Genomic DNA, 21160 nt, shown 5'->3' on the forward strand with positions numbered 1-21160 from the left:
TTTACCAGCAAATTCCATAAGGTCATTCTTTTTTATAGCTGAGTAATACTCTATTGTGTATATATACCACATTTTCTTTATTCGTTCATCTGTTGAAGGGCACCTAGGTTGGCTCCATAGCTTACCTATTTGAATTGTGCTGCTAAAAACATTGATATGGCTGTGTCACTGTAGTATGCTGATTTAAAATCCTTTAGATATATAATGAGGAGTGGGATAGCTGGGTCAAATGGTGGTACCATTCCTAGGTTTTTGAGGAATCTTCATACTGCTTTCCAGAGTGGTTGTAACAATTTGCAGTCCCACCAGCAATGTATGAGTGAATCTCTTGTTAAGAAAGTTAGTTCCTTAGTCAACATGTTGGCATGTTGGGCCTACATTTTCTTCTAGTAGGCCCATGGTTTCTGGTTTAATTTCTTGCTCTTTGAGTTGAGTTTTGTATAGGGTAAAATATAAGGGTTAAATTTCATTCTACAACATATGTATTTCCATTTTTCCTAGCACCATTGAAAAAGTTGAAGAGGCTGTCTTTTCTCCAATGTATGTTTTTGGTGCCTTTTTTTAAAGTATGAGATAACTGTATTTATATGGGTTTTCTCTGTGTCTTCTATTTCTTTGGTCTTCATGACTTTTTTAGTGCCAGTACCATGCTAGTTTTGTTACTCTAGCTCTGATTTGAGGTCTAGTTTGTGATGCCTCCTGCTTTACTTTTATTGCCAAGGATTGCTTTGGTTATTATGGGCCTCTTTATTTTCCAAACAAATTTTATAACTGCTTTTTTTTCATTCTGTGAAGAACATCATTGGAATTTTGATGGGAATTGTGTTGAATCTGTTTAGTGCTTTTGGTAGTATTTTGATAATATTAATTTTGCCTATTGAAGAACATGGAAAGTCTTTCCATCTTCTAAGATTCTAAGATATTTTTCAATTTCTTTCTTTAGTGTTCTATAGTTTTCATTGAAAAAGATTCACCTCTTTTGTTCGATTGATTCCCAAGTATTTCCTTCCTTCCTTCCTTCCTTCCTTCCTTCCTTCCTTCCTTCCTTCCTTCCTTCCTTCCTTCCTTCCTCCTAATTTCTTTTTTGGCAGATTCATCATTGGAATATACAAGGCAATTGATTATGGGTGTTTATCTTGTACTTGATACTTTGCTAAATCATTTATGAGCTCTAGAAGTCTTTGTGGTCTTCTAAATTCAGGATCATGTCATCAGCAAACAGAGATAATTTGAGCTCTTCTTTTTCTATTTGTATCCCTTCAATTTCCTTCTCTTGCCTATTGCTTTGGCTAGAGTTTCAAGGACTATGTTGAATATGAGTTGTGAAAGTGGGCGTTCTTGTCTTGTTCCTGTTTGTAGAGGGAATGCTTTCAGTTTCTCCATTCAGAATAATGTTGGCCTTGGGTTTGTGATATATAGCCTTTACAATGTTGAGATAAGTTCCTTTAATCCATAGTTTTTCTAGTATTTTAAACATAAATGGGTGCTGTACTTTGGTAAATGCTTTTTCTTCCTGTATTGAGAATCATGTGATTCTTGCCTTTAGTCTGTTTATGTGGTGAATTACATTTATTGATTTCTGTGTGTTGAGCCAACCTTGCATCCTGGGATGAAACCTACCTGATCATGGTGCACTATCTTTTTAATGTGTTTTTATGTGAAGTTTGCCAACATTTTATTAAGAATTTTTGTATATGTTCATCAAGTATATTGATCTGAGGTTTTCTTTTTTTGCTGTGTCTTTCTCTAGTGTTGATATCAAGGTGATACTGGCTTCGTTGAATGAATTTGGCAGTGTTCCATCTATTTCATGGAATAATTTATTTTCTATTTCATGGAATAATTTGAGGAGGATAGGTACTAGTTTTTCCTTAAACGTCTGGTAGAACTTGCCCAAGAATATATCCAGTATTGGGCTTTTTTTTTTTTTTTTTTTTTTTGAGGAGACTTTTGATAGCAGCTTCACTTTCATTACTTGAAATTGATCTGTTTAAGTTTTCTGTATACTCCTGGTAAAATTTGAGTAGGTCATATGTCTCTAGGAATTTTTGAATATCTTCAAGATTTTCTAGTTTATTGGAGTATACATTTTCAGAATATTTTCTGATGATCTTCTGGATTCCTGTAGTGTCTGTGGTTATCCATTTTAATTAGAAAAGAATATTGTGGGCTGCTCTTTTCCCTTGTTAGTTGTATTTTTAGTAGCAATTGACTTTTGTAATATTATCAAAAGACTTAATTTTATTACTCACAATACTATGAGCATAAATTATTCATGTATATGTTTTGTTAGGGCTAAAGGTAAAAATGGCAGTGTTAACATGAAGGAACTTTTACTATAACTTTTCGAATTCCCTACTGCCTCTCTATGAAATCTATAGTCCACATGTTTAGAAACAGTGGTTGATACAATTCTTTGGGATTTTTTTGAAGATCTTAACTGAAGTTATGTAGTTTTGCCCTTTCTTTTGGAAAAAATAATTTCAGAATATAGCGTCTGCTTTTTCTTTCTCTTTCTTTTTGCAGTGCTGGAGATCACTCCTATTGTCTTCATGTGTACTAGGCAAATATTCTGCTGCTGAGTTGCAACCTTAGCCCTGGGGTCTGCTTATTTTTTTAAAATTTTTTATTCTAATTTGTTATATATGACAGCAGAATGCATTACAATTTATATTACACATATAGAGCAGAATTTTTCATATCTCTGGTTGTATAAAAAGTATATTCATACCATTCTTGTCTTCATATGTGTAGTTAGGGTAATGATGTCCATCTCATTCCAGTATCTTTTTTTACACCCATTGCCCCCTCCCTTCCCCTCCCTCACCTTTGCCCTATCTAGAGTTTGTGTGGTCTTGGCATGTTCTCCCTCCCAACTCCACTATGAATCAGTCTCTTTATATCAGAGAAAACATTTGGCATTTGGTCTTTTGGGATTGGCTAACTTCACCTTGCATTATATTCTCCAGCACCACCCATTTACCTGCAAATGATTTTATTCTCTTTTAAGTTGTTTCCATTGTGTATATATACACACCACATTTTCTTTATGCATTCATCTACTGAAGGGCATCTAGGTTGGTTCCACAGTTTAGCTGTTGTGAATTGTGTTGCAATAAACATTGATGTGGCTGCGTCTCTGTAGTATGCTGTTTTTAAGTCCTTTGGGTATAGACCAAGGAGAGGGTTAGGTGGGTCAAATGGTGCTTCCATTCCAAGTTTTCCAAGGAATTTCCATACTGCTTTCCATATTGGCTGCACCAATTTGCAATCCCACCAGCAATGTATGAGTGTGCCTTTTCCCCCACATCCTTGCCAACATTTATTGTTGTTTGTTTTCTTGATAGCTGCCATTCTACTCAAGTGAGATAAAATCTTAGAGTAGTTTTGATTTGCATTTCTTTAATTTCTAAAGATGTTGAACATTTCAGGAAATAGAAAAAGAGAGATCATCTGGATTCAATTTGGGCAAATCATGTGACTCTAGAAATTTGTCAATGCCTTTTTTTGGAGTACAAGTTTTCAAAATAAGTTCTAATTATCTTCTGTATTTCTGTAGTGTCTGATGTGATATTTCCTTTTATATCACATATGTTAGTGTTTTGAGTTTTCTGTCTCCTTCTGTTTGTTAGCATGGCTAAGGGTTTGTCAATTTTATTTATTTTTTTGAAGAACCGGCTTTTTGTTTTGTCAACTTTTTCAATTGTTTCTTTTGTTTCAATTTCATGATTTCAGCTCTGATTTTAATTATTCCCTATCTTCTACTGCTTTGGGGGTTGATTTGTTCTTCTTTTTATAGGGCTTTCTAGGGCTTTGTTGGCTTTTTTTTCTTTTAAGGATTGAACTCCATACAGTGAACTTTCCTGTTAGTACTGCCTTCATAGTGTCCCAGAGATTTTGATACATTTTATCTGTCTTCCATTCACCTCTAAGAATTTTAAAATCTCCTCCTTGATGTCTTTTCCAACCCATTGTTCATTCAGTAGCATATTATTTAGTCTCCAGGTGTTGAAGTAGCTTTTATTTTTATTTTATCATTGATTTCTAATTCCATTCCATTGTAATCTGATAGAATTCAGGGTAGTATCTCTACTTTTTTGTATTTTGCTTAGAGTTGCTTTGTGGCATAATATATAGTCTATTTTAGAGAAGGATCCATGTGCTGCTGAGAATAAAGTGTATTCATTCATTGAAGGATGAAATATTCTATATATGTCTGTTAAGTCTAAGTTATTGATGGTATTATTGAGTTCTGTAGCTTCTTTGTTCAGATTTTGTTTGGAAGATCTATCCAGTGGTGAAAGAGGTATGTTAAAGTCACCCAGAATTATTGTGTTGTGGTCAGTTTGACTCTTGAACCTGAGAAGAGTTTGTTTGATGAACATAGATGCTCCATTGTTTGGGGCATATGAATTTATTATTGTAATGTCTTTTTGATGAGTGATTCCCTTAAGCATTATAAAGTATCCCTCATTATCCCTTTTGATTAACTTTGATTCAAAGTGTACTTTATGTGATATGAGGATGGAAACCCCTGCTTGCTTCTGCAGTCCATCATCTGAGTAGGATTATTTTTCCCAACCTTTCACCTTCAGTCTGTGGATATCTTTTTGTATGAGATGATTCTCTTGAAGGCAGCATATTGTTGGGTCTTTTTTTTTTTTTTAATTCAGTCTGCCAGTTTATGTTTTTTGATTGGTGAGTTTAGGGCATTAACATTCAGGGTTACTGTTGAGACATGATTTGTATTCCCAGCCATTTTTGTTTATATTTGTTATTAACTTGACTTAGTTTCTCCTTTGATTAGTTTTTCCTTTAGTGTAATACCTTCTTGTGCTGATTTTCATTGTTGTTTTTCAATCCTCTTCATGGAATATTTTGCTGAGGATGTTCTGTAGTGTGGGCTTTCTAGTTGTAAATTCATTTAATTTTTGTTTATCATGGAAGGTTTTTATTTCATCCTCAAATCTAAAGCTTGATTTTTGCTAGATATAATATTCTTGGTTGGCATCCATTTTCTTTCAGAGCTTGATATATGTTGTTCTAGGATCTTCTAGCTTTCAGGGTCTGGGTTGAAATATTTGCACATAATCTAATTGGTTTTCCCCTGTATGTAATCTGATTCCTTTCTCTGATGGCTTTTAATTCTCTTCTTATTCTGTATGTTAGACATTTTCATTATAATGTGCCTCTGTTGTGATTTTGTACATTTGGCGTCCTGTAAGCCTCTTAAATTTGGTTTTCCAATTCATTCTTCATGTTTGGAAAATTTTCTGATATTATTTCATTGAATAGATTGCTCATTCCTTTGGTTTGGAACTCCATTCCTTCCTCTAACTCAATAGCTCTTAAATTTGTTCTTTTATGCTATCCCATATTTCTTGAATGTTCAGCTCATGGTTTCTAACCATTTTCACTGTGTGGCTTACATTCTTTTCAAGATTATATATTTTGTCTTTATTGTCTGAGTTCCTGTCTTCCAAGTCGTGTAATCTGTTTGTGATGCTTTCAATTGAACTTTAAATTTGGTTTATTGTTTCTTTCATTTCAAGGATTTCAGTATTTTTTAAGAACCTTTATCTCCCTATTGAAGTAATCTTTTGCTTCCTGTATCTGTTATGTAGCTTTTTGTCAAAATGAGCTTTTGCTTCCTGTCTTAAGTCATCCTTTAATTCACAGAACATTTTAATTATGTACATCCTGAACTTGTTGTCTGTAATTTGTTCTGTTTTGTTGCCCATGGATTCTAATAATGTGGTATCTTGATTTGTTTGGGGCACTTTCTTCCCTTTTATTTTCATATTGCTTTTGTGTTTTCCCTTCTAGCTCTGTGGATCCTAGGCATTACTGTTTTTACTCTATAGGCTTATAGTGCCCCTGTAGGGATCCAATACCTCTTCTTTGAGGTGAAGACAACATTATCAGATCCCAACATAAACAATATACACTCTAAAAACTAATGTGTGCTAATAAGACATTTACAGTTTGGTCACAATTTGCAGTAATGTGAATTAAATTATTTCTATAATATACTCAGTAGAGTACATAAAATACACATACACACATATTAAGAAAACAAAAAAATGTTAAGATAGAAATTGGTGGAAAAAAATAGAAAATATATACATCACAACTGTAGTATACTATTCAGATTTTCCAGTCCTCAAAATCCTAATTTATGCAAAGTACTTGTTTTCACATATTTTGGGGATATGAGGGCCAGAGAATAGAGAGGGAGAGGAAAAAAAATAATCTTGAAGGAAGACAGAGGGATTGTTTTGATTGGAAATCAGTATCTTTCCTGCTTCCCTTCTCATCCAGTAGGTGGGGTCATCTGTTGTTACCTGGTATCTCTGCCCTCCGGATGGTGAAGGTAAGCAGGGTATAACTGTGCTGGGTTAGCAGCTGCTGGGTACCTGGCCAGCTGGAGTTCCAAACTGGGAGTTTCCCCCTAGTGAAGATGGTGATGGAGATGCCTGCTGTCAGCGGTGGGGTGTCAGGTCTGGTGAAGGGAGCTCAGCAATGGTGTTGTACAGTGAGTCAGAAATGAGCTCTGTTGAGCAGTATATGGTGGTCAGCTGACTTCAGAGCCTGTGTGAAGTTCTCAGGTGCAGGCAGGCTACTGCATGTAAGGGACTATCCCTGCTGCTGCAGAGTCCCAGACTGGGGGAGTCCCACATTGATAGATGGGGGTCCACACAGGAGTGGGGCTGGAATTCCTGTTTGTGGGAAGCTGCTGGGTATCCTGCATGTGAGCAGCCTCCGTGGCTGAAAGTTCTGCGCAGGTATTGATGGTTCCCCTAGTGTACCCAGTAGTCCTGCGTGAATGTGAACGAGTAGTTGGGAGATCTATTCTGATGCTGAGGGGAGCCCTGGATGGCTCGTTGGCTGTGATTCCTGTGCTGGAGCAGGGATATCATTTGCAGAGGATCAGTATTCTCACTTCTTGAGTCCCAGGTCTCAGAGTGACAAAGAATGCTGCCTCCTCTGGCCTGCCATCTTGGATCCCTCTGGAGTCTGCTTCATAATGAGACTGTATTAAATGAAAAAAGTGACTAATAACTGTATTTAACATAAAGAAGAATTTGTTAAATGTAACAAGTGAAAAACTTAAAACTGTCTAGACAAGTAAATATGAGGAATTTTAGTGACCTTATTTTTTCTCTGTATCATTATACAAATAATTTTACAACTGTGTCACTAGAGGGTATTTTCTTTATTTAATATATAATTAATTGTATTCCATACTGTACAATGTGAACTATTTTGTAAAAACATTTCTTACTTATTAATTCATAAATTATTTAGTGCTCTTACTGTAATTCACTTGAGAGTCAGGAACTTAGAGTGTATTTCTGTCTCCCACTTCTTAAAAATTCAGAAGAATGTCTTGTAGAATTATATTATCATTTCATTTAACTTTTCAGAGTGGTCACTGTCTACACAAACACATTCTGTGATGTAGTAAAAAAAAACATTACTCATTAAAATTTAATCATAGTTGATTTTGCTTTTAAGGCTCTGGTTTTTAAAAATATTTTTCTTAGTTGTCAGTTGACATTTATTTTTTATTTATATGTGGTGCTGAGAATTGAACCCAGTACCTCACACATGCAAGGCAAGTATGAGCTATATTCCCAGCCCACTTAAGGCTCTTGATTGTGAAAATATTTTTACTTTTTAAATTCTTTAATTTTGGAGGGGTGGTGGATACTGGGGATTTAATCCAGGGACAATTTACTACTGAGCTTTTTAAAATTTTCTACATCCCCAGACATTTTTTTATTTTTTATTTTGAGACAGGGTCTCTCTAAATTGCCGTGGGCATTGCTAAGTTGCTGAGTCTGGCCTTGAACTTGTGATCATTCTGTCTTAGCCTCTGGAGCTACTGGGATTATAGGTGGCTACCATGCCTTGCCATATCCCTCAAAATTTTTCAAAAACAAGATTTTATGTTTTTTGTCTTTAAAAAATGTTTGACATATTATTGAAGTTAATTTCTCTTGTTATTATTGAATGCATTCTTATGTTCTGTATTGTTGCAGCTGTTATGGAAGTAAAATGAAATATGATTATACCAATAGACATAAAAAATATCCATATATGCTAAACTGGCACAAAAATTTAAGATGAAAAATAACACAAAGAATTACAAGGTAGCTGGATGAACAGGGAATGCATATATTAAGTATTGAAATGGTGTATTATACTGAATGTTATAGACAAATATTCTATGTTCATTCAACAATGAACTATTTAATTCATACTGATGTTCAGTAATTCATTTAATCACTATTCTGCATTATATGTTGATTGTTATACAAAGCTACTAAATTCTTTTAAGGAACCTATTAACAAAAGAATTATTTTAATTGTACTCTGTATGCCTTTTGTCCATGGGATTCTTAGAGTCTATGTTTACAAGGAGTGGCATATAGAATTAAACTTACATTACCTTATATTTATATTCTTAGAAGTCAATGAATCAATAACTGATAGAAATAAATTTTACATGTAGTATATTATACTTTATCCAATTTATAATTTTGATTTTGGCGTATAACCCTACAGAAAGGTGCTTTTCAAATTTTGTCTGCTACATAAATTTTAAAAATTATCTTTTATACTTCGAGGAATAAGTGAAATGGACTAAAGCTCAAAGTTGAGAATATAGGGTCTCTATGAGGCAGTTCTTTTTGCCATAGAGTATCATTGATCAGTTACCATCTCGGTCAGTGTTGCCCTTTAGTATTGAAGCATACAGAATCCAACAATTAAAAAAGATGTTTTTATTGGGTAAAACTGGCTAAATTTTCTTTTTATGCTTATGGTGTAAAGACATGATTTAAATTAACCCCAACAGCAGAGACTCTTGAAATGTAGAATGGTATACTACTGAATATAAATAATCTCTCCATGCTTGTCATTTTATACTGATAGTGTCAAAGACAAGTAATGACAGATTAAGACCTGCCTAGCAGAGGGAAAACTAAATTACACGACTTTTATGAAGGCATAAATAAACCTATTAACCATTATCTGGAATACCAATTAGAGGAAAGAGCACTGACAATTTTATTTATCAACATTAAACACAATTATTAATTACAGACCTGATGAATCTAGCAGTAAGCAGGCCATGTTGGATATGCTGGGACCTCAAGTCCATTATATGAGAGGGATGATTACCGAAATCCTGTGGGGAAATAAGTAATTGTAGTTCTAAAATTTTAATTGCCTTGGAATAAGGCAAATTATATTTTCTTGTCCAAGAATATAAATAGTGTGGCATTATGGTAACAAGCTGTAGTAGCTGTAAATAGAAAATGGTTTTATGTAAGGTTTTAAAAGAAAGAAAAGAGCAATGAATTTTTAGTGTCAGAGTGTTCCATGCAAATGACATACTATAAATACATGCAGATTTTCTTTAGATATATTCTTGAGTAGGTAAGCTATTTTCTGTGTACATCTTTTCATGGAGAAAATGAATGTGGGAGGTGACTTTGAATGAATTACTATTAAAAATATTCTTTTTTCATATTGTGATTAATGGCCATGTTCCCATTATGGTACTTATGTAATTTAATTGAATACTGTGCTTTTTTTTTCCTTTCTTTTTTTCTTTGAAGATCCAAATTCCAGAATTTGTGGACATTTACTCATAGGTACAGCGAAAAATTCTTTTGCAAAACTCATGGATAAAATTAGTCTGGCAATGGAAAGTATACCTCTGCATAATGGCAGGAGTATATCATATGTAGAAAAAGATTCCCTGGTTCAGAGGTTGGCCCGTGGACTTCACAAAATAAACACATTGGCCTTGAAATATGGTTTGCGTGGCCATGTGCCCATTATGGTATGTCATTTAACACTGACTTTAGGACTGTAGATTTAATTTAAAATCAGACTCATTTATGGTTTAAATTATTTGTATATAATGTATTTAGATTGTCTTTAGGTTTCATGTAAACTTTTAATTCAATAAATAAATCAAATAAAAATAAATAAATGAGCAAAAGAAAGTGCAATAGAGTAGAGTAAAGGGAAGGAAAATGTGGGGTATCACGTACTGAAATCGAATTTCATGAGAATGAATTTGTCAGAATGAACCTGACTACTATGTATAACTATAAAGCTCTAATTAAAAACATAAGTACTGGGCTGGGGATATAGCTCAAGTGGTAGCATGCTTGCCTAGCACGCGTGAGGCACTGGTTCGATTCTCAGCACCACATAAAAATAAAATGAAGATATTGTGTCCACCTAAAACTAAAAAATAAATATTAAAAAAACAACAAAAAAAATAAGTACTTCGGAAAAGTCCTGGCATGAGTTCTAAATACACTGTTCTCTGTATGCACAGTGCCACAGATTTGTATCAGACCCAACAACTGTCAATTCAGTTTTCTAGCCATCTAGGTAATTTCTTTAGGTATTCATTTCATATAAGCCAAATTATCGGACACATGTAAAGTGAGGCTTTCGCCTCTAAGTTTCAGCAATAGCTAAGTATTTTGTTTTGTATAATCTAAATTACATTTAATTTAGTAAAATGGTTCATGCTATTGATTTGTTAGTAAATTGGTAGTTACTGCTTGTAAAATTGCTCTTTTTTAATAACAGAAAAGCACAGCATCATTACAAAAGCAAATATTTGGATTTACACAAAGACTGCATGCAGCAGAAGTGGAACGCCGTTCTCTGCGCATGGAGGTCACAGAATTCAAACGCAATGTGAATGAAATGAAAAAGGAGCTTGACAAAGCCCAGGGTCTCCAAATGCAGTTAAATGAATTTAAGCACTCTGTAAGTATATAGGATTTAAAAAACTGATTTTGGTTTTATCTCTATCTCTATGTCTTTTCCCCCCTTTTATTGTTTGGTTTTTAAAAATAATTCAAAGTCTTGGGGCTGAGGATGTGGCTCAAGTGGTAACACGCTTGCCTGGCATGCACGGGGCTCTGGGTTTGATCCTCAGCACCACATAAAATAAACTAAAGATGTTGTGTCCACCGAAAACTGAAAAATACATATTAAAAAAATAATTCAAAGTCTCATTAATAGATTTTTTTCTCCACAGAACTTTCCTTTTAAAATGCCTCCAGTTAAGGAGCTTAATATTTGGGGAGGAGATTTCCTCTCTTTTCACCTTATATTGAGTATTTTGAATGAATTAGATTATTTAGTATGAAATCAAGTTACTTTTCCAAATAAATATTCCACTTGTCTAACTTGCCATAAGGATTTGTAGTATATATAATTGAGAAAGAAAGGCTGTGTGACAAATAACATTAGATCAAGATGAAAATATGTATGAAATGGATGAAACATAATAAAAATACAGATATCCACATATTCTATTTATAGTTGAGTTAGTTATTTGCCTGTTAGAGCTGCTATGGTGCTGTTTTTAATGCATATAAACAGTTAAAAGATTACCCCAAAACTTCAAAATGGTTGCATAACTGACGACAACTAATACAAATACGAATGTGAAATTTGTTCTTAAACCTAGCAATGAGCTTCTTTTAGTACTTCTTTCTTTGGAGCACCCAAGTTTGTAAGCATAACTTCTGTTTAAACATACTTTTAAAATGTATCTTTCAGTTAATTTGGAATTCACAGTTTTAACATTTGTAGCAACAGAGGCAGTGGCAAGTAGTAGTTTGATTATTAATCCTATTTTTTAGTATAAATTTCTAATATTAATTATTACTTCAAATAGTTATACCTTCAAGGGGTAGAGGGTTCTTATGAATTTGGAGGGATAAGTAATCATGAATTAAGTCATAGTTTTCATTTAATCATCTGTCTTAAAGATACCACATTTTCCCACTTACTTTCTTAGTTTTTTGCTCATAAAAGAAAAAAAATGTATGAGCTGCTTCACCATTTTTCCAATTCAAAAGTAAAACATGATAATTATAAATGACAATCAAGAAACATGTTTAAGTCAGGCGCAGTGGTGCAGGCCTGTAATCCCAGCGAGTTTGGGAGGCCAAGGTAGGAAGATCACAAGTTCAAAGCCAGCCTTGTGCTAAGCATCTCAGTGATACCCTCTCTCTAAATAAAATATAAAATAGGGCTGAGGATGTGGCCGAGTGCCCCTGAGTGCAATCCCAGGTACCAAAAAACAAAACAAAACAAAACAAAAAACAAAAACAAGAAACCCAACCAACCAACCAACCAACCAAACAAACAAACAAACAAAAAAACACAAAAGAAACATGTTTAAGAAGAAAGTTTTAGTCACTCTAATCTTACCCTTTCAGCACCGATCACTATTGAAATGTGGATGCTTTGTGTTCACCATACTTTTCTTTGTGTGTATGTATGCCTTTGTGGATAGGGTTAGTATAGAAATGTTGTATGTACAATTTGCATCCTGATTTATGTTAATAAGCAAAAATTAATGATATGGTATTTTCCTGAGCCATTATTAATTTTATTTTAGATAAGTGAACGTTATTCTGTCTGAAAAATTTTCTGTATCAAAATTTTTCTATTCCCCTATTCATAGACATGCAATTTTTCTAATATTTTACCATTGTACTTAAATAGTAAAGAGCTCTTAATGCTTTTAAAAACCAGTTCTTTAATGAAACCCATTATTCTGTATAATTAAAATACACTAATAAAAATTAAAGCCAGTTGTTTTGAAGTATATATCTACTTTCTTTTGATTTACTTCCAATCATATATACAGATGAAATTTGAAATCTTGAGATAGACTGTCAAAATGGATAGAGACAGTCATTGATGCAATTTGAGATTTAGAACATAGTCAGCTAAATTTAGGTTTAGATGATAGAGGCTTTCTTGAAAATTGGAAGACTTTTTTAGGTATGTTGTATAATATGTATGAAGCATTGTAGATATTGAATATAATTTTGTTTCTTGGTTCTTATTTATGTATTGAGAAAACAATTTAGCAACTTCTCTTTGACAAGTTAACATTTTATTTTATTTTTGATACCAGGAACTGAACATAGGGATACTTAACCACTGACCCACATCCTCAGCTCATTTTTTTTTTTTTTTTGAGACAGAGTCTCACTGAGTTGCTTAGGGCCACACTAAGGCTGGCTTTGAACTTGTGATACTATTGCCTCAGCTTCCCAAACTGCTGGGATTTCAGGCATGTGCCACTGTGCCTGGCAACATTTTATTTTTGATTAGTAATCAGGGCTCAATTTCCAGAATCTGGAGAAAAAGATTAGAATTTGAAGAAAATTTGGTGGGAGGTGACAGAATCTTCTTGTAAGGTTTTTCTTCTAATTAACTGACTTTCAGCAAAGCCTAAGAATATGTTTCAGGAAATGTTTAATGTGAATTGCTTCCTCTGAAGTGTAGGAATAAAAGGTTTAATTAAAGTAATAATTGAAGGAATGAAGTGTATAATTTTTATATTTTTGGCATACTATTTTAAATAATAAAGTAATGATTTGTAACATTTAAGATCATGTATCAGGCACTGACCTTAATTGTTTTACAATTGTTGATTCACTTCATCCCCATAATAATCTCCTATAACTTAATAGTTAAATACTATTATTTATCCATATTTTACAGATGAAGAGTATGGGTCACAGAACAGCTAAGCCACTTGGCTAAAGTCACATAGGGAATGGAAATGTTAGGATTTGAACCTGGGTAGTCTGGCTCCTAAATTTATGCTTTTGACCACTTCACTATAATGGTTAACATTTATACTAACTGTATAAACAAATAATTATTTTATTAAAAAATTAGGCTGGGGATGTGGCTCAAGTGGTAACGTGCTTACCTAGCATGTGTGAAGCACTGGGTTCGATTCTCAGCACCACATAGAAATAAAATAAAAGATATTGTGTCCATCTAAAACTAAAAAAAAAAAAAAAAAAAAAACCCACCAAAAAACATATAGATGGAAAAAGATGGTATTTTTTTCTAAAAAAAAATTGGGGAGTGTGGTTGCAACCACTTGTCTTTCACTGATTTCAGGCTAAGTATATTTAAAAAAAAAAAAAGAAAGAAAGAAATAGCTTCTTTACAGTTGGTCTAAAAGGAAACATCCTGCCTGCCAAAAGCTATTCAGAGCTTTTGTTGTTTTGAAATACTATGTTCATCTACTGGCAGTTGTTCTTTAACAGCTAAATTTTCAAGTTTTTTGTTGTTGTTTTGTTTAGTTTATTAGTGCCTTAAAATTCCTTTTACACATAATTTTTTTTCTTATTCTACATTACAGTATTTGTTTAATCCTGTTTAATTCCAGAATTGTAAACAGAATTGAGTTTGTGAGAATGATGGATGGGTAAGGCACAGGATAAAATTAGCTGTTTTTTTTTTTTTTTTAGGTAAATAAAAATTTTTGGAGGAGTGGGAAGAAAAAACACATTCTGTTAACATAAAGGAAATCTTGCAAAATAGTGGGGATCATGATTTATAGAGGTCAAGTGGATTGAGAAGGACAGAATGATTTGATGATAAGAAGGGATAATTTAAAACAACACAAGAAATAAAAGAAGGAAGAGATAAAAAATACCTATTCTCAAGACTTGGAAAACAGAGGAATGTTAAAAAGTAGATAGAGTGGACCTTTTCCCCCACATCTTCGCCAACACTTATTGTTGTTTGTATTCTTTTTTTAAAAAAAATATATATTTTAAAGTTGTAGTTGGACACATTACCTTTATTTTTATTTGTTTCTATTTTTATGTGATGCTGAGGATTGAACACAGTGCCTCACATGTGCCAGGAGAGCACTCTACTGCTGAGCCATGTTAACCTCAGCCCCTGTTGGTTGTATTCTTAGTAGTTGCCTTTCTAACTGGAGTGAGATGAAATCTTGGAGTAGTTTTGATTTGCATTTCTCTAATTGCTAGTGATGATGAACATTTTTTTTTCATATATTTGTTGATTAATTGCATATCATCTTCTGAGAAGTGTCTGTTCAGGTCCTTGGCCCACTTATTGACATTTTTTTGGTGCTTAGCTTTTTGAGTTCTTTATATACCCTAGAGATTAGTGCTCTGCCTGATGTGTGAGAGGTAAAGATTTGCTCCCAAGATATAGGCTCTCTGTTCACCTCACAGATTGTTTCTTTTGCTGAGAAGAAACTTTTTAGTTTGAGTCCATCCCATTTATTGATTCTTGATTTTAATTCTGTGCCAAAGGAGTCTTGTTAAGGAAATTGCGGCCTAATCCCACATGATACACTGCTGGTGGGACTACAAATTGGTACAGCCAATATGGAAAACAATCTGGAGTTTTCTTGGAAAATTGGGAATAGAACCACCATTTGACCCAGCTATCCTTTTCCTCGGTCTATACCCAAAGGACTTAAAAACAGCATACTACAGGGACACAGCCACATTAATGTTTATAACAGCATAATTCACAATAGCTAAACTGTGGAACTAACCTAGATGCCCTTCAGTAGATGAATGGATTAAAAAAATGTGGCTTATATACACAATGGAATATTACTCAGCAATAAAAGAGAATAAAATCATGGCATTTGCAGGTAAATGGATGGTGTTGGAGAAGATAGTGCTAAGTGAAGTTAGCCATTCCCAAAAAACCAAATGCTAAATGTTTTCTCTGATACAAGGAGGCTGATTCATAGTGGGGTAGGAAGGGGGAGTATGGGAGGAATAGAGGAACTCTAGATCGGGCAAAGGGGTGGGAGGGAAAAGGAGGGGGCATGGCGTTAAAATGATGGTGGAATGTGATGGACATTATTATTCAAAGTACATGTATGAAGACACAAATTGTATACAACAAGAGATATGAAAAATAAGAATTGTGATACATTTTGCTGTCATATATAAATAAAAAATAATTTACAAAAGTAGTATAGAGCTAGAGTGCTGAGAGGAGGCTGTGAGGACTGATGTAGTGAAGCAGAGTTTGGTTGTATTAGGATAATATGGAGAAGTAAGCCAGAGGTTAAGAGGGAATGAAAAGATGAGTGTTTTGTAAGATCTAAACACCAAAGAAGTATCAGTGATATATAGATAAACCTTTACTAGGTGACTCCAGGAAATAAGACAACTTTCCCTTATTCTTTGTCTGCATTCTCATTACTTTATATTAACTTATGCAAAGTATTAGGCATCTATTTTATACTTTAATTTCCCCTTCTAAAATTTCATCAGTGGTGATGAATGCATTTTATATATCATTGAAAAAGGAAGTAAAAGTCAATTGCTTTAAAAACAAAACTGGTTTGCTACATATTATAATATAGAAGGGCCCATTCTATATACTCTCAAATTCAGTTCTAGCATTTCTAGTTCTGTACATTTCTATTTTTTTCTATCATCAGAAAAGTTAGATATAAAGTCTACATTCAACTGTAATAATCCTACATTCTAGGTGCATAGATTTAATAAGATCTTATTCTGCTCTCCCTTTCTAGATTTTTTTTAAAGTTCAAATTACTTTGCATTTATGGTTAGTTATGTTAATCTACTTCAAATCCTTTTTAACAATGATAAAGTTGTACATTTAAATAAATGTATAAGTTTACTTAGTGTGACTAAGTGGCCTGCATGTTATTCCTCTTGTTTTCCAACTACATTGCCTGTTACCTTCCCTTTATGAAACATTCTCATTTGTACTTCAAGATCGAAGTTGTAGCTAGTTGCTTGTTTAAATGTTTTGAACAGAAGGTAATCAAGTGTGTCTTGCCCTGGACCTCATGTGCCTTCAGGGGTGACCCCTGTGTGGGACTGTCATTAGTTTTTTTACAGCACTGCCCTCCAAAGTAGTTATGATGTTGTAAAAAATCATGTTGTATGTTATGACATAGTTTCATTGGCAGATGTTTGTATATGAATTTTTTTTCATTCAACAAATAATGACAAGCACTTGCTTAGCCCAGGCCCTCTTTTGTGTATTGGTTGAGAAAGCTCAGTGGAAGTACATCCTTGCATGTGTGGTTGGTGACAGGGTATGGCTAGGCATGTGGTTAATCTGGTAATGACAGTAATGACAGTTGCTGTGAGGAAAATAAAACAAGATAGTATGATAGTGTGAATGGGAGTGGCAGTGGGGGATGTATGATCTGGTGAGAACTTGCCAAGAACATTTGGGGAAATCTGAAAGCTAACACTAAACACATATTTTCATATTATCATTTGAAAGCCTAGGGATTGGTTAAAGTTTTTAAGTCCCATAATCATAATATTTATAAAAAGTGTTTATGTATTAAGATTTAAACTGGGCATTATGGGTTAATTCAGAATTTGGAATGTTTTTGAACCTTTTTTATTTTTTTTTTTTACTAAAAATGCTTACTTTGGAAGTATGACTCTGTACTTTAAAAACCAACCATATATTTATATTATGAAATTAATAAAAACAAATTGTATTTTTTTCTTGCATTGAATACTTAGAAATGTTTGCATTATATTATGTTAACAAATATAGTTCTGAAGATAAAATGATATAACAGTGCAGTTAGATTGTAACTGATTTTTTCCCCTCTTTTAAAAGAAATTGATCACCCATGAGAAATTTGAAAGTGCATGTGAAGAACTAAATAATGCATTGCTTCGGGAGCAGCAGGCACAAATGCTTTTGAATGAACAGGCACAACAACTACAGGAGCTGAATTACAGACTTGAATTGCACTCCAGTGAGGAAGCTGACAAAAACCAAACTCTGGGAGAAGCTGTTAAGGTAGGAGAGCATCTCTCCCAGAAGGCTTATTTCCTATTTGGATCTTAGGGGGGATTCATGTATACCTCCTGAATAGGGACTAGGTCCCAAGGTGTGAAATTTTATTGTATAAGAGCTTATAAGAATGGAATGAATGAACTCTCATTTCATCCTCAGTTATAAACATACATTCAGATGTATTGAAAATGTGAAAGTAGGCTTTGCTGGCTGGTTGAAAACAAAGTGGAGATTTTTCCAACATTAATTTTTATTTTGTTTATTTTATCTTCCTTGTTTCTTCTTGTTCTTTTCCTATTCTTGTTTTGTGCCTCCTGGACTTTGGAAACTCCACATATCTTTTGGATTCTGGAGGGTTTGGATCTAGGTCTCTATAATTCTTATATAGTAAATGTACATTTGGATAGGAGGGAGATTTGGTTAGAAAGATTTGTTCTCGTTGTCATATATTCTTGGCAATTGTATTTAGAAGGAAAAGGGAAGTTATAATCTATGACTTGTTGTTTAGAGAATTTCATTACTAGATTTAGGACTGCAGTATTTTGTTGTTTTTTGTTTTTTGTTTTTTTTTTTTTTTTGAAATGTTGGTTATAAAGTATAGGAGAATTCTTGTTTTTAATTTTACTACTTGAGGATTTTTTTCTAGTGAGGTTATACATACTAGGATGGAACTAAATCCAGGAGAATAAAAATAATATTGCCTCTATTTCAGGTATTATACTAGTAATGCAATCAGTCAACTTAGGATTGATATATAACTCAGAGTTGGTATATAACTAATATTAATTCAGAATTGGTAAATAACTAAATAAACAAACGATGCATGTTTATTCTAATACTTAAATACCATCACTACTAATAATAAAATAGCCAAAATTTATTGAGAAATTCCTGTTTGGCAGGAATGCTGTATTAAATCTTTATTATGTCATGTGAACACCACAAAAACCGTGGAGTTATTTCCATTTTGTTGATAAGAAAACTGAGATACAGAGAGGTTATATAACTAGGACTACCATTAGTAAGTGAAAGATCCAGGAAGTTCCTGATTATCACATTATATAGATGCATAGCACACATGTGCCAGAATCTGTGTCATTGTCCCTGCATGAATTATCTTATTTTATTTTTTAATAAATAAAGGAAGGCAGAATTGTTGAAGAGGGCATAATTTAAAAAAAATATTTTTAGTTGTAGATGAACACAATACCTTTATTTTGTTTATTTAGTTTTTTAATGTAATGCTGGGGATTGAACCCAGTGCCTCAAGCGTGCTAGGCAAGTGCTCTACCACTGAGCCCCAGCCCGAGCCCTATCTTATATTTCATTCTAAAACTAACCTTGGGAAATAGGACTATTATAATTATTGTTTTTGAAGGCAGTTGACTTACTCAAGGTCTCCTGCCTGTAATATTGAAACTGGGATTTAATTTTTGGAAAAATTGGGAAATATTAAAATCTAAAAGAAGTAGATATAAATGAATTTAAGAGGGAAATATAGATGCCCTTAAGGAAGGAAAAAAACCCTCACAGAATACTACTAATATTTTAGAATTTATTTTTTAAAATAAAAATATTACAATGAACCATTTGAAATTGCTGATTTTAAAGTGAAAAACAGACACATGACAGCAATTTCAAATGGTTAGAAGTAATATATATAATTTAGTTACATAAATGAGAATGTACTTATATATTGCTTTGTAACTAATTTGTATCACATAGTAGTAGACTGAGTGGTCTGGTTAACCAATCGATAATTAAAGGATATCAATTTTTATTTTCTCCTTTTTTTAAAAATACAAGTAATCACTATTGTAGAAAAATAAAAATATAGATGAAGAAAAATTAAAATTAAAACAAACTCAAGTCATACCAATAGATATACCTACTGCTAAAATTTTGATATATGTTACAGTTTGTATTTTGAAAATACAGAAATATAACCAAATATAGGTTAATAAAAATATAGTCAGACTTATATTATAGTTTTACTTACTTTTTTATAAAAACCATGTCAAGAATGTCAATAATTTCTTTCCTTGGTGGTAAATGTCATGCTAATGAAGTATCATCATTTCTAATGGCTGATTGAATTCTTTTGAATGCATGTAATTCTCCCTTTTTTCTTTTTCTTTTTAATTAACAAAATTTTATTTCAGTATTTTGATACTTGTACGTGTTGTGGAATGACCACCCTAATTGACAAATCTGTCATCTCACAGACATCATTTCTTTTTGGTGAGAACATCTAATATCCACTCTTAAAATTTTTGAAATATGCAATACATTATTTACAATAGTTTCCTTGTAATAGATTACCAGAATTTATTCCACCTGTCTAATTGCAACTTTGTACCATTTGACTAATTCCTGCCCTCCATTTTAGCCTCTGGTAGCCATTGGAAAGTACATAATTTATTAGCCTTATTTATTATTATGGGTTTAGATTCATTCCACAAATTTCCCCTCCTCTTCCTCCTTTTTGGTGTTATAAGATTAACCCTATAATCTTTATACACATATCTGTGATTATTTCCTCAGGGTAAATTCCTAGGAATTACTAGGTCAGGAGACACAAACATTTATAATGGGTGAATATTATCAAGCAGCTTATAGTAAGTTTTTGTCAATTATATGATCTTCTAAGGTGTATGAGATATGTACTTTTTGCCTAACCTGGCTATTAATACTTAATTTTTTTTTGCCAAATTTGATAGATATGTCATTGTTACTCTTATTTGTATTTCTTTTAAGTATTAGTCAAATTGAACATTTTTTATGTGTATTGCTAATTAAACAACATTTTAATGTTTCATGTCCTATTAATAGATATTGTGATTCACTATGCTTTGAAAAAGCATCTAACTATCATATTGGAGTCTTTTCTTCCTATGATAGTTTGTAGTTTATATTTAGGTATCATATCTTCCAGCAGATAAAGATCTGTTCATATTAATTTTTTAAAGTACCAGTAGCTTAAATATTGTTGTCAGGAGTGGAGAATTGTTTAATTACTATCTCTTAATTAGAATTAGCAGGTGATAATGTGAAAATGCTCTCTTGAGGGAGGCAGCATGGTTTAGTGGAAAAAAGCACTGGCCTTGGAACAAGTATTCTTGAATTAAAATCCCAGGTCTTTCACTGGAGCAAATTACTTAACCTTTCTGAACCTTAGTTTCCTCTTCTACAAAAATAGGGATAATGATACTTAAGTTACAGTATTTTTATGAAAATGAATTAAGATACTATTTGAAAAGCAATTATATGTTTAATAAATATTTACATGTGTGTGTATGCATGTGTGTCTATTTTTGTGTGTGTTTTGGTACTAGGGATTGACTCAGGGGCACTTAACTACTGAACCCATCCCTGGCTCTTTTTGTATTCTATTTAGAGTCAGGGTCTCACTGAGTTGCTTAGTGCCTCACTAAGTTGCTGAGGCTAACTTTGAACTCGTGATCCTCCTGCTTCAGCCTCCCGAGTCACTGGGATT

At 33.1% G+C, this 21160-nt stretch overlaps 1 protein-coding gene across 2 annotated transcripts in view; it reads left to right on the forward strand.

Moving 5' to 3' along the window:
- Positions 1–21160, forward strand: part of Ccdc171 (coiled-coil domain containing 171) — a 357480-nt gene that overhangs the window by 189546 nt on the left and 146774 nt on the right. For both annotated transcript variants that reach the window (XM_026398594.2, XM_077797862.1), the window contains exons 18-20: positions 9630–9856; positions 10624–10806; positions 17482–17667. In XM_026398594.2, coding sequence (XP_026254379.2) covers positions 9630–9856; positions 10624–10806; positions 17482–17667 — 596 coding nt within the window. The remainder of the gene's footprint in view (positions 1–9629; positions 9857–10623; positions 10807–17481; positions 17668–21160) is intronic.

Source organism: Urocitellus parryii, chromosome 4, assembly GCF_045843805.1.
Source record: "Urocitellus parryii isolate mUroPar1 chromosome 4, mUroPar1.hap1, whole genome shotgun sequence".
Lineage (NCBI taxonomy): Eukaryota > Metazoa > Chordata > Mammalia > Rodentia > Sciuridae > Urocitellus > Urocitellus parryii.